Below are 17,030 nucleotides of genomic sequence, written 5' to 3'. Positions count from 1 at the left end.
AAGTTTTTAATCCATTTTGAGTTTATTTTTGTATAAGGTGTGAGAAAGTAGTCCAGTTTTCCCAACACCATTTATTGAAGAGGCTGTCTTTTTCCCCTTTCTATCTTCTTGCCTCTTTTGTCATAGATTAATTGCCCATATAAGTGTGAGTTCCTTTCTGGGTTCTCCATTCTGTTCCATTCATCTATGTGCCTGTGTTTGTGCCAGCGCAATACTGTTTTCATAACTAAAGCTTTGTAGTTTAGCTTGAACTCAGGGAGCATGATACCTCTTGTTTTGTTCTTTTTTTCTTAAGATTGTTTTGGCTATTCATGGTCTTTTGTGTTTCTATACAAAATTTAGAATTATTTATTCCAGTCATGTGAAAAATGCCAGTGGCGTTTTAATAGGGATTTCATCAAATCTGTAGATTACCTTGGATAGTATGGTCATTTTAACAATATTAATTCTTCCAATCCATGAGCTTTTTGTCATGAAAATGTTCAAATATGCACAAAAGAATAGTATAATCAACTAGCATATCACTTCAGTCCTACATGATTCAGTGTGCACTTCTATAACGTAAGAACATTTTCTTACATAAGCACAACACCACTGCTACCCTTGATAAAATTCCTTGATATCGCTGTGCAGTGGGGGAAAGGCAGCATGGCCTGAGGGGGGTCTCAGAGTGTGGACTTCCAGAGTTTGGAGTGACCTTCAGTGACTGTAAGGGAAATGACAAGCTACACTATGAGCTCTCAAGCCCATACTTCAAGGTGAACAATGATGGCAGCTTAGTCGCCCTGAGAAACATAACTGCAGTGGGCAAGACTCTATTCGTCCACGCCCGGACTCCCCATGCGGAAGACATGGCAGAACTCGTGATTGTCGGGGGGAAAGACATCCGGGGCTCCTTGCAGGATATATTTAAATTGGAAAGAACTTCTCCTGTCCCAAGACAAAAGAGGTCCATTGTGGTATCTCCCATTTTAATTCCGGAGAATCAGAGACAACCTTTCCCAAGAGATGTTGGCAAGGTAGTCGATAGTGACAGACCGGAAGGGTCCAAGTTCCGGCTCACTGGAAAGGGAGTGGATCAAGAGCCTAAAGGAATTTTCAGAATCAATGAGAACACAGGTAGTGTCTCCGTGACACGGAACTTGGACAGAGAAACGATTGCTACCTACCAACTACTCGTGGAGACCATTGATGTCAACGGTAGAACTCTCGAGGGGCCGGTCCCTCTGGACGTCATCGTGATTGATCAGAATGACAACAGACCCATCTTTCAGGAAGGCCCTTACATCGGCCACGTCATGGAGGGGTCACCTACAGGGACCACGGTGATGCGGATGACAGCCTTTGACGCGGATGACCCGGCCACGGATAATGCCCTCCTGCGGTATAATATCCGTCAGCAGACGCCTGACAAGCCCTCTCCCAACATGTTCTACATCGATCCTGAGAAAGGAGACATTGTCACCGTCGTGTCACCTGCACTGCTGGACCGGGAGACTCTGGAAAATCCCAAGTATGAATTGATCATTGAGGCTCAAGATATGGCTGGACTGGATGTTGGATTAACAGGCACGGCCACAGCGACAATCATGATCGATGACAAAAACGATCACTCGCCTAAATTCACCAAGAAAGAGTTTCAAGCCACAGTCGAGGAAGGAGCTGTGGGAGTTATTGTCAACTTGACAGTTGAGGACAAGGACGATCCTACCACAGGCGCGTGGAGGGCCGCCTACACCATCATCAACGGGAACCCTGGGCAGAGCTTCGAGATCCACACCAACCCGCAAACCAACGAGGGGATGCTCTCCGTCGTCAAACCTCTGGACTATGAGATTTCTGCCTTTCACACCCTACTGATCAAAGTGGAAAACGAGGACCCGCTGGTGCCCGACATCACCTACGGCCCCAGCTCCACAGCAACAGTCCACATCACCGTCCTGGATGTCAATGAGGGTCCGGTTTTCCACCCGGACCCCATGATGGTGACCAAGCAAGAGCACATCTCCGTGGGCAGCGTGCTGTTGACGGTGAATGCCACAGACCCTGATTCCCTGCAGCATCAGACCATCAGGTATTCTGTTTACAAGGACCCAGCAGGCTGGCTGAATATCAACCCCATCAACGGGACTGTTGACACCACTGCTGTGCTGGACCGCGAGTCCCCATTCGTCCATAACAGCGTATACACTGCCCTCTTCCTGGCAATCGACAGTGGCAACCCTCCCGCTACTGGCACTGGGACCTTGCTGATAACTCTGGAAGACGTGAATGACAACGCGCCCTTCATTTACCCCACGGTAGCGGAGGTCTGTGATGACGCCAAAAACCTCAGCGTAGTCATTTTGGGAGCTTCAGATAAGGATCTTCACCCAATACAGATCCTTTCAAATTTGAAATCCATAAACCAACTGTTCCTGATAAAGTCTGGAAGATCTCCAAGATCAACAATACACACGCCCTGGTAAGCCTTCTTCAAAATCTGAACAAAGCAAATTACCACCTGCCCATCATGGTGACAGATTCAGGGAAACCACCCATGACGAACATCACAGACCTCAGGGTACAAGTGTGTTCCTGCAAGAATTCCAAAGTGGACTGCAACACGGCAGGGGCCCCGCACTTCAGCGCAACCGCAGTCCTGCTCCTGTCTTTCTTCAGCTTAGCTCGTCTGTGAGAACTCCTGACATCTGAAGCTTGACTACCAAGTTTCCATAGCAACAGGAAAAAAAGACAAAAAAAATCCAGATCTGAAGATTGCAGTTTACAGCTCTCAAACTTCACAACTAGGCCTCAATTGTTGCAGATTTTTGTTTTCTTTGCAATTTTCATTTAGTCTGTACTTCACCATTTTGACAGCATCTCCCTTTCTCCTTTAATTAATGGAATCCTCTGAATTTTCCCTGAGTGTTTAAAGATCATGGCATAGAACTTGACCTTCTGGGAGGAGGAACAGTGACAACTCTTCCTGATGTGTTGCCATGTTGCTAGTCAGCACTCCACACATCCAGTTTGGTCTGTGGGTTAGTATTTGTATATGTATGTGTATCTATACGTGTATATACCCAGTATTTATAGAGACAGACTCTACAGGAGAAGCTTGGTTTTGGTATGTCACCCTTCCTTGAGAGGCTGAGCAAAGCAGGGGTGGAAGCTATAGCAGCCGACCCCACCAGGGCCTCAGCATCAGGTTCAGCACTAGGGCGGACCACAGAGCTGCCGCCTCTCCACCAGCCCACCAGCCAGGCAGGTCCGCAGAGGGGGAGAGCAGAGACGGAGCCCTTTCTCTTTAGAGTGAGGACGACGAGCAGTTTTCACTGCCATCCTGTGTGGTGATGAGCCCGAGCGAGAGAGGTGAGGAGCAGAGCCGGACGTTTCATCATCACACGCATGGGCGTCTCTGCACCCGCGGTGGTAGCCGTCCAGAACCCACATTCCCAGTGGGTCTTCTGGGGGCCCGGGTCATGACAGAGAATCTCGCCCTCCCCGGCATGTGTACAACAGCCAGTGTCATCGTGGAGGTCATACATGCATCCGAAGAGGTCATCAGGTACCACGTGTATACATATATCTGCCCACATGTACAGACAGACATTTATGCACATACACACCGTTCGTTTCATACATACATGCATACAATAGAGTAAATACAGGTAGTTTTAAAAGTACCCTTTTGTGTGAATCGACGACCGTCGTTTGCAAAACTGAAAATAAAAGATGTTCATTATGTATGAAAAAAAAAAAAAAAAAAAAATTCCTTGATATCATCTAACATCCAGTCCATATTCAATCCTGAACTGGAGAGAAATATTTTTATTTTGTATGGATAGCAGGAAAACTAATGATATAGAAAAAATGATTATAGTAATATGATTATAGATACTGAACAACTATCAAAGGGAAATGAAACTTAAAAACATTTGGTTTGTTTAGCTGTATTAAAACAATACTAATTAAGGCAATTTATTCAACTGCTTGATATTTATCCCCAGTGACAACAGATCATCATAACAATTATGCATGTCATTAAATGTGCCCAGGATTACAGCTGGAATCAAATGGAATGCACACAAGTAGTACAGGAATCTGCTTGCAACTTGGAAAATGTTTACTTCGAAAGAAATAGAATTGACCTGGATAATCTGCGTTCAGACCCAGGGAAGTGTAGCTGATACCAAGAGTACAAAAAAAATTTTGAACTTCATCAAACTCCTGACAACCTTCTCTCATTACCTTTGCAATGATACATTATACTCTTAGCTAGGCGAGAAAAACGCTGATATGAAACTACAGCACCAGTAGGAAAATGCAATCGTTCTGGGACCTCTGAGGAAGAACTCTTTTCATATGAAAATCTTGGAGCCTGGAGGACCAGTTTCGCACACTGTAGTTGTTTAATAACTCCTCTTCCTTCTCCTTCTCCCTATGCCCACCTCAGTTTGCAGGACTGCACAGGTGAGGGTTTAGAAAACCGACCTGGAGCAAATTCCTTCTCATGACACAGTCTGTCATTTGGAAAACACTGATGGTTACATCAAAAGGCTTTCTGCAATGTTACTGCACTACCTTCACAGCAAATTTGCACAGTCCTTTCTAAATTTAGATTTAAAAAGGATGTACTTATTTCAAAGGAAAAAGGATTAAACAGAAGGTGAGGGGGAGCTCCAGGCACTTAAGTCTCCTTCCCTTCTGGCACTGAGTGTTTGCCATTAAGGCAGCCTCAGACCCTTGTTCTCATCCTCTCCAGGCCTTGTGTCCACTTGGTTCTTTGGACACAGAATCTAGTGAACTCAGGGACGCCAACTTACCCCAGTGGTCAACCAAGACTGTCTTAGAATCCTTCTGGCAAAAGTAACCTCGGAAATGTTGACCTCAACTCATTACTGAGGTTGTAAGCATAACTGAGCAGCTGTTGTTAAGTTCACATTAGCCACAGCCTTCTGCAAAAAGGGGAAGAAAGAAAGAGGGAGGAGGGAGGAAAGGAGAGAGGGAAGGGAGGGCTGAGCTTGGAAATGGACTCTCTGAAACCAAAATACTGGTGAACTTGTTAAAGACTTTTAAGTCTGACAGGCCAGCTTTCCCAAACCATGGCAGCTGTAAAGGGAATATAATTATACTTAGCAGAAGCCACCAGAATTTTGAGGTTACCCTAAATTTAAAGCTTCTGGGAGACTTAATTAAATTTAATGAAAACCATAGCTGCTAAACAAAGATGTTGTAGCTCCCACTTAGTTATTCCTGAGAAAATTAAGTAGCAATCAGGAAGACATACCTCAGCTTTCACAGTTAAGCCACTAGGTAGTAATGCCCAAAGTCTATAAACAAGGTAATGCTCTCTTCTTTTCATTAGCTAGTAGTCAAACTACTCATCTGTTCCTGTAAGAAAGAACATCAGAACTAGAACAGAAGGAAAAAATAAGAGGAGAGAAAAAGGAAGTACAGGGAAGTTATCCTGAGTGTGATATAGGGTAATATCCTAGCTGACTTCAAACACTTGAGCTCCTCCACCATCCCCACCACTCCCTCCTGTGGCATTTCTTTTGTTTTTTAAAAAATTGCATGTTGTCTGCCATTGCAGAATTAGTACCCAGTTAGTTCAGGTCAGGATGGATATCTGTAAATCACAGCACCAGAATATGTGGCTCGTTATGCTCCCATGGTAATCTTACTTAACCTGGACTATTTATATGTAGAAATAATCATGATGCTTTTGATGGATTTGAGCAACAGGATGGTAGAGATAGAGTGAAACCTGACCCCAGGCAGAAATTCTACTCTCGGACTAGTACAGGGAGGAGGGGGAGATGAAGTGGCCTAATCTGCCTTCACGGAGGCCAACCAGACAGTCCAGGACGGGGTGCGCAAACAGTAATGTGCATCAGAATCCCCTGGAGGGAGATTGCGAGACCCTATCCTAAGAGTTTCCGATACAGTAGGTCTGAAGCTGGGCCCCAAAACTTGCCTCTCTAACAAATTCCCAGGAGACACTAATACTGCTGGTCCAGAGACCATATTTTGTTTTTATTTTTTTTACTTTTAGTTTTTTTGTTTGTTTTTAATTGGGGTATAGTTGTTTTACAATGTTGTGTTAGTTTCTACTGTACAGCGAAGTGGAGTTCCCTGTGCTATACAGCAGGTTCTCATTAGTTACCTATTTCATACATATTTGTGTATATATGTCAATCCCAATCTCCCAATTCATCCCACCACCCCCATTTCCCCCTTGGTGTCCATACATTTGTTCTCTACATCTGTGTCTTTATTTCTGCCTTGCAAACCAGTTCATCTGTACCAGTTTTCTAGATCCCACATATATACGTCAATATACGATATTTGTTTTTCTCTTTCTGACTTACTTCACTCTGTATGACAGTCTCTAGGTCCATCTACATCTCTACAAATGACCCAATTTTGTTCCTTTTTATGGCTGAGTAATATTCCATTGTATATATGTACCACATCTTTATCCATTTGTCTGTCAATGGGCATTTAGGTTGCTTCCATGACCTGGCTATTGTAAATAGAGCTGCAATGAACATTGTGGTACATGACTCTTTTTGAATTATGGTTTTCTCAGGGTATATGCCCAGTAATGGGGTGGCTGGGTCACATGGTAATTCTATTTTTAGTTTTTTGAGGAAGCTCCATACTGTTCTCCATAGTGGATGTATCAATTTACATTCCCACCAACAGTGCAAAAGGGTTCCCTTTTCTCCACACCCTCTCCAGGATTTGTTGTTTCTAGATTTTCTGATGATGCTCATTCTAACTGGTGTGAGGTGATACCTCATTGTAGTTTTGATTTGCATTTCTCTAATGATTAGTGATGTTGAGCATCTTTTCATGCATTTGTTGGCCATCTGTATGTCTTCTTTGGAGAAATGTCTATTTAGGTCTTCTGCCCATTTTTGGATTGGGTTGTTTGTTTTTTTGATATTGAGCTGCATGAGCTGTTTGTATATTTTGGAGATTAATCCCTTGTCGGTTGCTTAGTTAGCAAATATTTTCTCCCATTCTGACGGCTGTCTTGTTTATGGTTTCCTTTGCTGTGCAAAAGCTTTTACATTTCATTAAGTCGCATTTGTTTATTTTTGTTTTTATTTCCATTACTCTAGGAGGTGGGTCAAAAACATCTTGCTGTGATTTATGTCAAAGAGTGTTCTTCCTGTTTTCCTCTAAGAGTTTTATAGTATCCGGTTTTACATTTAGGTCTTTAATCCATTTTGAGTTTATTTTTGTGTACGGTGTTAGGGAGTGTTCTAATTTCATTCTTTTACATGTAGCTGTCCAGTTTTCCCAGCACCACTTATTGAAGGGCCTGCAGAGACCATATTTTGAAAAACACAGGTCTAAGACATACTGTCTCAGAAGTTTAGAAAACAGAGGCATGTTTGGGAAATGGTTGGTATTAGGTGAATCCAATCCGAAACATAGAAGATACAGTTGAGACAACTAAGCTAGCAATGATAGAAAGCGGATGGGTAATGGGTGAGTCCCAGAAATCTGCCCCATAAGGGCAGGCCCTTCACCATCAGATGAGGAGTAAAGTCTCACCCTAGGAAAAGTGAACAGAGCCGGGTAGGGTCCCATAGCCATGATAAACCTGCTGAAATCAGATCAGGACCTCAGCCCTCAAGGGAACCAGCCAATATGTTGTAGGAGGTCCCCAGGGGCTGATGGAATGAATCTGGGACAGACAGCTTCAGGGAAGGGAAGCTGGGAGCATCTCCTACTCGAAAGAAAGATCTGACCCGTCTGCAGGTAGACTGGAACACATGCTCCCTTTCCTGGCATCAGATCTTTGATAACCAGGACCCACCCCACACCCCACACAGACAAACTCTTGCCTGCAAGTGCTCCAGGCCCTGACAACCCCTGTATAAGTAAGCAAAGCGCCTGCATCACTGAACTCTACACTCATCTGACTACATTTAGAGCATTGTCTCTCCCAATTTAATGACTCATAAAGCACAGAGCTATAAAATGGTCTTATTAAAACATATGTCACAGTTAGCTAGTAGGAAGCAGCAGCATAGCATAGGGAGATCAGCTCAGTACATTGCCATGACCTAGAGGGGTGGGATAGGGAGGGTGGGAGGGAGGCTCAAGAGGAAGGGGATATGGGGACATATATATGCATATGGCTGATTCATTTTGGTGTACAACAGAAACTAACACAGTATTGTGAAGCAATTATACTCCAATAAAGATCTATTTTAAAAAACATATTTCATATTCATTTTCATCTAACTCTTAAAACAACCCCAAGAGATGCACCAAGAAAACAGTCAAGAGGAGGGATGCTCAGGAATCACAGGACTGGCTCTCAGACCCACCATTGTGTGAAATTGGGATTGGCCTCCTGACCCCAAGGCTAACATTGTTCCCCTTAGTTCATGTTCCCTCCCTTTTGAAAGGATTTGTTTGTGGGGTTTTTTTGGGGGGAGGTGGCTTGATTTTATGTATTTATGTATGTATTTTTATTAGTTCTTGTGAAAATTTTTTTTTAATTTTTAAATTTTTATACAATTTTTAAAGGTTACTTTCTATTTACAGTTACTACAAAATACTGGTTATATTCTCTGTGTTGTACAATGTATCTTTTTTTTTCAATTGAAATATAGTTAATTTATAATGTTGTATTGGTTTCAGGTGTACAGCACAGTGATTCAGTTATACATACATATATATCTATTTCTTTTCAGATTCTTTTTCCCTTATAAGTTATTACAAAATATTGAGTATAGTTCCCTGTGCTATACAGTAGGTCCTTGTTGGTTATCTATTTTATATATAGTGGGGTGTATATGTTCATCCCAACCTCCTAATTTATCCCTCTCCCCCACACCCCTTTCCCGTTCAGTAACCATAAGTTTGTTGAAAACAATTTGAACCAGCTCTACAGGAGAAATTTAATCTCTCCTGCTTCATTAAGCAAAAACAAAAATCAACAGATTATACCAGAAAACATATTTCATCATTACACTCAATTATGTGACACTTAGCACAGCCTGTTTTCCTAAGGAAGTCCCTCCCTGCCTTAGGAAAAACAGAGTTCTCTATCACTAGAGGTAACCTAGAAAAGGCCGCACAAACACCCGCCAGGTACATCAAAGAAGGAATTCAAGCATCCAGTGGGATGGATATTGACTGATGTTTCGTTTTATTGATTTTAAATTCTCTTAATTTCTCTATTAAGCTCGTTTTTAAAAACAGACTCAACATCCCTATTACCATGTCCATAATTTTTATGTGTAAAATGTTTCTGTGGGCACAGTAATTTTAAAAGACAATGAAAATTCAGTATTTTCACTGCAATGTTTAACATAAATGACTGCATATCTTCATACTTGCCAGTTCGCTTATTTTTGACAAGTTGAAGTACCCGGTAAAATGTTTCTTACCAGAATCCATGGGTTTGGAATTCCAAAATTAGAACAATACCCATACCTGACAATCCTAAGTGTGTGTATTTCTTGCCCAATGGTATTTTTACTATCTGAAAGTGTTTTCTTTAATCTTCTTTGATGCACTTTCTCCTATTCTTTCTATTGCTCACACTGTAAACCTTGAAAATAAATGTCCTTAGGCATCAACTCTGTGATGTTTACTATACAACCTGGCAAAATTTTAATGGGATCATTATAAATTCTCCTTGTCAAACCCAAGGAAAAGTATAGGTATATCAATATTTTAAATGGAAAGCCCATCAAGGCAACATGCCACACAGACTTAGGAGATTAGTGACGTGAGCTGGGTTTGATTCCTGGCGCCACTAAATCCTAACTCTGTGACTTTGGGAAAGTTTACTCTTTGGGAAAAATGATGAAAATTGCACATAACTCACAGGACTAGAATGCAATCATGTACGTGGGGCGCCAGCAAAATGGATAAGGCAGCAGCGTTTCATAGTGATTTACAAAGGTTGCCTGTATCCAAATCCCAGATCTGCCACTTAGCTATATACTGTTGAGCAAGTTATTGAACCTCCCCAAACCTGTCTCCTTGTCTTTATAATAGGGATGATGATATTATCTACTTCGTAGGCTTGTCATGATGATTGGCTGGGATAATACTTGTAAAACCCTTGGCACTGGGTCCTGCAGCTGGTGGGCAACTCAGAGGTGTTAGTTCCCTTTCCCAGCATCCTCTTCCCAAGCTGCCTCCAAGTTTCCCTACTCACTTCTCCCTAACTTGCCATCCTACTTTGCCCCAAAGGAAAAAATACTTGTAAGGGAGAGGCAGAATTCCTTTTAGAGAAAGAATTATCTTTGTTTAGGCATATACGCTGAAATCCTCCCTAGCTGTGAAAAGAGCTCCAATGGCCTGGTTGAGAAACAGAGCTAAACTGCTAGGTATATTTGCTTTATTAAGCATGGAGATGTGGGAGGTAAGGAAGGCAGATGTGAGAGGAGTCAGCCTATTTGGGGCTTTTCAACAGTGGGAGTGGCAAAGGCACTACTAAGAACCAGAGCATCTAGTATATTCCACAAGTAGCCTACTGGGCTAAGCTGTGAGGTAAACCCTCTGTGTTAATTCTAATGCTTCAGTCCTGGTCTAGTACACATAACTACCTTGTGTAAATGGTTTGGGATAAAATATGAGCAAAAATGAATGCTGTTCCGCATTTAGATTCAATGCAATGATAAAAGAAGGGAATAACTGAATAAGGAGAGATGAGAGACTGCTAATTCAATGGAGTCAGAAAATTATATCAAAAGATGACTAGAAAAACTGTTAACCACTGCTCCCCTCCCCAAGAATACTTGGACATGTTGGTAGGGGCATGGGAGTTCGCATTGTAAGCAGGATGGAGACTCTTGGAATTAAATATTAAATGAAAGGTGACCAAAGAGGCTGAAAAACCTGGGCCCCCACCACTTTTTTTCCACCAAGGCTGCTGACATTTTGACTATGCCAATTCTCTTTTTTCATCACTGGTTTTCATTGGACATCTATATACAGTATTATTCCTACTTGATATAGTGAAATAACTGGTTTCAAAGGAAGACTGGAACTTTAATGTTTATAGACTCCTAAAATCTTGAAACCAGAAGACCTTCTGGTGACGACCTAGTTCAAGCTCTTAACAACTAGGAAACCAGCCTAGAGAATGCTTGCCCGGTTTTCATGCAAGTTACCAGCAGCAAATGAACTTGAGTTTTCAGCCAAGGGCAACTATTCCCTTTCTTGTCATTGGCTGTTTCAAGTCAGAAAGGGAATAAAATTAAGCCTAGGTATGTAAGGGGGCTCATAAAACTAGGGAGCTATTACTAGTTGCCTGCATATATTCCTGAGTTGTGATGTTAGTTAACCCATTTTAGCAACAGATAATCTCTTTATTTCAACTACACCAATCAATGCATTATTACATCAGATAACTTTCTAACGTTCTCCTTAGAATAAAATATCATGATGAAACTCAATCTTTGACATATAAAAGTGAAATTGAGTATGAAAGCAGACCCATTTGATTATCATAATTTCTGAAGTTTTTCATAGAGAACAGACTTGTGGTAGCCAAGGGGAAGGTGGGGCGGGGAGGGATGGATTGGGAGTTTGGGATTAGTAGATGCAAGCTAGTATATATGGGATGGATAAACAACAAGGTCCTACTGTATAGCACAGGGAAGGAAATTCAGTACCCTGTGATAAACCATAGTGGGAAAGAATATGAAAAAGAACGTATATATATGAATAACTGAATCACTTTGCTATACAGCAGAAATTAACACAACATTGTAAATCAACTATACTTCAATAAAGTAAATTTTAAAAAACTTCTGAAGTTTTCATTTGCTTTCCTATGTCCCGAACTGATTTTCAGGTGAGTTAAAGTGAACACAATTTACAAAATTCAATGCCTTTACAAAGAATATGAAATTTCAATATTTTCTGTTGTAGTCTAATTATTGAATAAGCAATTAAGCTAATTTTCACTGAATTTATGAAATGAAAATCAACTAAACACTTTAATTAACTTAATTTTGGAGATTTGTAACTTGGGATTTTTTTTAAATGGCTGTGTGATAAAGTCATAGTTCTACAGCAATTCAGTATGTTTACAATAGTAATAATTTTACTTTTAAGATATACAAAGAAGATAAAGATGAGCTACTGTATAGAAATTGGAGTTAACAGACCATGTCTTAGGCCTCTAAGTATTATTCTTTTATAATAGTTATAGATGTAAGCCTAATTAATTCAAGAAAGAACTTGATTTTGTCAACTACAAGATTTTATCAGAAAAATACATAGAATATTGGTTTGGATATTGGAGGAGGGGTGGAGGTCCAGAAGAGATGAGTCTCTAAGGTTCTGTAAAAAGGCACTTAGGGAATGAAACTTTAACACACAAAGAAAGGAGGTATAAGGTATAAGTGAGAAGCATATTTTCAACTCTGCAAGAAGTAGAAATAAAAAATGCCAAAGATTGGCCTCTCTGGTCCAATTAATTATACAATACCCAGCCTTCTCTTATGTCACCCTTAGTTAGAGAATTTTCTATAATTCCAAAGTTACAGAGCAAAGTACTGCTAGCTTTATAGACACAGCACTTCTCAGAGCCCCAATCTCCTTAATTAAGGAGTCTATTTTAAGACAAATCATATTACCTTAAAAGATAGGATGGAAAGATATGTTTAGAGATACTGCTTGGAACGCATAGTAGAACAAACACAAACTAGGAGATGGTGAGTTTGTTTCTTGGTCTGACTCTTACATCTGTCCCAGTATGACCTGGGACAACTCATCAACTTCTCGGAGTTTCACTGCCATCTGTCAAAGGTATTTTTTTTTTTTCGATTGTCAACTCTAAATAATAGAAACTGACAATTCACACGTGGAGAAATACACACTCCTTAAACAACTGATGGGAAAATGTTCATTCTCTAATTAATTTTAAAACACAATCTAGGGCTTCCCTGGTGGCGCTGTGGTTGGGCGTCCGCCTGCCGATGCAGGGGACGCGGGTTCGTGCCCCGGTCCGGGGGGGTCCCGCATGCCGCGGGGCGGCTGGGCCCGTGGGCCATGGCCGCTGGGCCTGCGCGTCTGGAGCCTGTGCTCCGCAACGGGAGAGGCCGCGGCAGTGGGAGGCCCGCGTACCGCAAAAAAAAACCCAAAAAAACAAAAAAACACAATTTAAATCAAACCAGAGAATCCACTGAACATCTGCTAAAGAGTAAGAATTCCTTTTAATAATAATCCTTAAGAAGTAATGATAAAATTGGATTCACTCATGCAATGAGCTGCTTAAGATCAGATATTCTCTCATCCTTATTCCCATCTAAATCTTTAATGCCCGGTGCACACTAGGAGTTCAATAAACAGTCATTAACTGACTATCCATTGGTGGGCTTGAAAATTGTTATTTGGGAATCAGTACGGTTACATGTAGCAAAAACCATGTATCTGGAATAGCTCACACATTAGGCTGAAAGGTGAAGAGTGAGGGGAAATGGTTTATTCCAATCTGTGTTAACTCACCTCCACAGGCCAATAAACTTCAGTACTCTTTACCAGGCAGAGGAAAAAGAAGACAGGTCTATTTTTGCAGGGGACAGTGGGCCAGAAGGTAGTGTTACCAAAAGCCCCTCTCTCTAATCTCCCAATCTGAAATCTAAGGTGAAATACTATTACTGCCCAGGTGTCCTCCCTTGGGACATGGGCCAAAGTGATGGCTCACTCTGGACTGAGGCTTGGTTGCCACGGAACCCCAATTTCAGTTGATTATTCAGAAAGGCAAAAGAGTCACATCGTTGAAACACACAGTACTACCCACCTTCTCGTGATACAGTCTGTGAACAGGACTGTATCTTCGGATGATGACGGGCTCCCAATCAGACGCAGCTTCTCCTGGTCCAGCACCTGCACACAGCAGTACGCACTTCCTGCCTACTTTACTTCCACAGACACCTCATTTGAATCAGAGGTCTAAGTCATATTGCTTCCATTGCTTTCTCTTGCTAGGCGATACAAGATTTAGTCACATTGGGAACTGAGGGACTGTTGCAGTCCGCAGGCATTGACTTGTATAAGGCTTTTTGTATAAGACTTTGGTTTTTTATGACAGAACTCGCCATTCATAAATGTGCTGACGTGTTTGCTCTCCTCTCCTCACCTCCCAAAGTGGGATAAGCACAAATGAAACTTCTTGGCTGTATAGAGGACTGTCACAAGCTGCTCTCACCCTCTGACCCAATAATCCTACCCCTAAAAGCTTTGTCTAAGAAAACAGTTGAGAAGAATTGAAATGTCTAAAACAGTAATGTTTAAATAGAGGGTAGCGGTTCGTGAATGTTGATGGAGGTGAAAAGGGAAGATCAAGGGGATACTGGAGTTGCTGGTTTGGAAAACTGAGTGGATGTTGGTGCCACTCGCCAACACAGGGAATGCATCATGTGGCTGGTAGGGGCACAGCCAGTGCATGTGCTGTGTGGTTCTACCTGCCTGGGTGTGGGAGTGGGAGAGGGCCTTTCACACTTTCATAATTCATATGAATTCCTATTTTCATAACTGTTCAAAGCAAATAAAGGTGACAGTTCAATATTTTGTTTTCTAAACTGGCACTCTCAGCACCTATGCCTGAAGGCCATATCCACCGCCCCCGCCCCCTGCAACCCTGGCCTGTTTTTGGACAGGTTTTTACATTTTTTTACAAAGCTGTTTTAAGAAAAAGAAGATGCTACAGAGACCATATGTGGCCTACAAAGCCTAGAATACTACTCTCTAGCCCTTTACAGCAAATGTTTGCTGACAGCTGCTTTAACCCATCATTGTTCTTTACTGACATGCTTGTAACTTCAAAAGAGACTAAGGAAGACAGAGCTGTTCAATCTCCCTTCACATAAAACTCACTTGAAGTGATTATGTCTTCTTTCATGCTGCCTTCAAAAACTTCCCCTGGCGGGCCTCCCTGGTGGCGCAGTGGTTGAGAGTCCGCCTGCCTATGCAGGGGATACGGGTTCGTGCCCCGGTCTGGGAGGATCCCATATGCCGCGGAGCGGCTGGGCCCGTGAGCCATGGCCGCTGGGCCTGCGCATCCGGAGCCTGTGCTCCGCAACGGGAGAGGCCACAAGAGTGAGAGGCCCGCATACCGCAAAAAGAAAAAAAAAAAAAACAAAACTTCCCCTGGGGCTTCCCTGGTGGCGCAGTGGTTGAGAGTCCGCCTGCCGATGCAGGGGACGCGGGTTTGTGCCCCAGTCTGGGAGGATCCCACATGCTGCAGAGCAGCTGGGCCCGTGAGCCATGGCCGCTGAGCCTGCGCGTCTGGTGTGCTTCCCAACGGAGAGGCCACAACAGTGAGAGGCCCGCGTACCACAAAAACAAAAACAAAAACAAACAAACAAACAAAAAACACTTTCCCTGGCCAACACTGCCCCAACTCGCGGTGCTTTCTACTTCTCTGTTTTCTGACTCTTAATCAGCTGTGGACTCAAAAGTTACGCAACCAAACGGTCTAAAAGACGGGGATTCTGGATGAGGCCATCAACAGCTCTCCCATGAGCAAATTTTGAATTTAGTGCCTCAACATTTTACCTCCTCAGATATCTTTTTATTTTTTTAAGCTAAGATAACCCTGATAGCTGGATGTCACTTACTAGGCAACTTCAGCCAATATACTGCAGACACATGTAATATACATCTAGGTTTTTAGTCGACACTTGCAGTTTTTCTATTTTGCCTATTTATGGGGTTTTAAATGGGTTATTGTCTTTCCTCTCCCCTCTTAAACAGCTTAGTCCACACTGACCTAAAACCTTCTGCTCTTCAGAAAATCACTTTCCTTAACTTTGAGCAGAATTTCTTCATGGCATCGGATTATCATTTAGTTTTGCTGCAATAGTTGTTGACTTAAAGGATAAAGTTAATGTTGGGGTAGTATTCTTATTAAATAGATTATTACTCAAATCTATTTCTCTCCAACATAGAATTCAGCTTTCTCAGTTGGTTTGCTTTAAAATACACACACACAGCCCTGTGAGGAGCAAACAGAGGCTGTTCTACTAGTGTGGGTTACGAAGAGCTTCGCACAGGGAACACACTGGGGAGGCTTAAGGATACGGAGGACTTTGCCAGGTGATGCGGTGAAAAGGCAAAGAAACCTTAGGGTAGACTGTTGAGATTTGGCTCTCCATACTCTAAATTTCCTCTGGTATCATACCTGATTCACCCTCAGGCCTTGTGGTCTGGCTGGGGCTGATCCTATCAGTGCAGAAGAGTTACCATGTCAGGCCTGAGACTGCTGTCCTTAGAAAGGTTCGCCTGCAAGGCTGGCCCTTCGCTGACATGTGGGAACTTAAAATTTTGAGAAGTTTCCCAATGTTCCCTCACTGAGAAGAGTGGTTCCCGGTGCACAAACTGCACAAACAATGTGGTTGATGCTAAATACCCTCTTTCCTTTTAGAAGTCTGGAATTTTGGTATGCACTCTGGCAGGAAGACACCTATGTGACCAGCCTCCTGATGAAAAGCTCAGACACTGAGTCTTGGTAGACATTTCACATGCCGTCATGATTTGATGCTGGGAAAATTAGGCATGTCCTGGATGACTCCACAGGGAAAGAACTCTTGGAAGCTTTTACCTGATTTCCTCTGGACTTATTCATGCACGCTTTTGCCTTTTCTGATTTTGCTTTGTATATTCTGATATAATAAATCAAAGTCATAAGTCGTAAGTATGACTATATGGTGAGTTCTGTGGTCCTCCTGACAAATCACCAAATCCGGGGAAAGCCTTGGGGGTCCCCAACACACTATCCTTTGCTACATGTACAGACCCTGAGAGATGCAGGCCAATCAGCACATCCACAATCTCTAGCTACAGTGATGAGTTCAGGGATTGGCTTATAATCAATAACAGCTAGTGAGACCAGATAAGGTCTTCACTGGGGCTTTTGGGAGAACCCAGTGGTCTCTCTTCTGCTGGTTGATTTGAGATGCGACTATGCGGCTGTACCTCTTGGCTGCCATCTTGTGACCACAATGAGAATAACTTGGAGCTGCCAGGGTTGTTACCACACGGAGCCTGTG

General features: G+C 42.4%; 2 protein-coding genes across 2 annotated transcripts in view; one reads left to right on the top strand and one right to left on the bottom strand.

Moving 5' to 3' along the window:
• The window catches only part of LOC308615715 (zinc finger protein 112-like), a 195,684-nt gene that overhangs the window by 45,770 nt on the left and 132,884 nt on the right, over positions 1-17,030 (bottom strand). The gene's annotated exons all lie outside the window — the stretch shown is intronic.
• Positions 725-3,730, top strand: LOC308617161 (cadherin-13-like). The gene is given in 2 exon segments (XM_081233945.1): positions 725-2,373; positions 2,376-3,730. Coding segments are annotated over 2 exon segments (1,824 nt in total). The 5' UTR covers positions 725-851; the 3' UTR covers positions 2,678-3,730.

Source organism: Mesoplodon bidens, assembly GCF_964165515.1.
Source record: "Mesoplodon bidens genome assembly, chromosome: 4".
NCBI classification, from domain to species: Eukaryota; Metazoa; Chordata; class Mammalia; order Artiodactyla; family Ziphiidae; genus Mesoplodon; species Mesoplodon bidens.
Note: the sequence above shows the minus strand (reverse complement) of the source record. Positions and strands in the feature narration are given on the sequence as shown.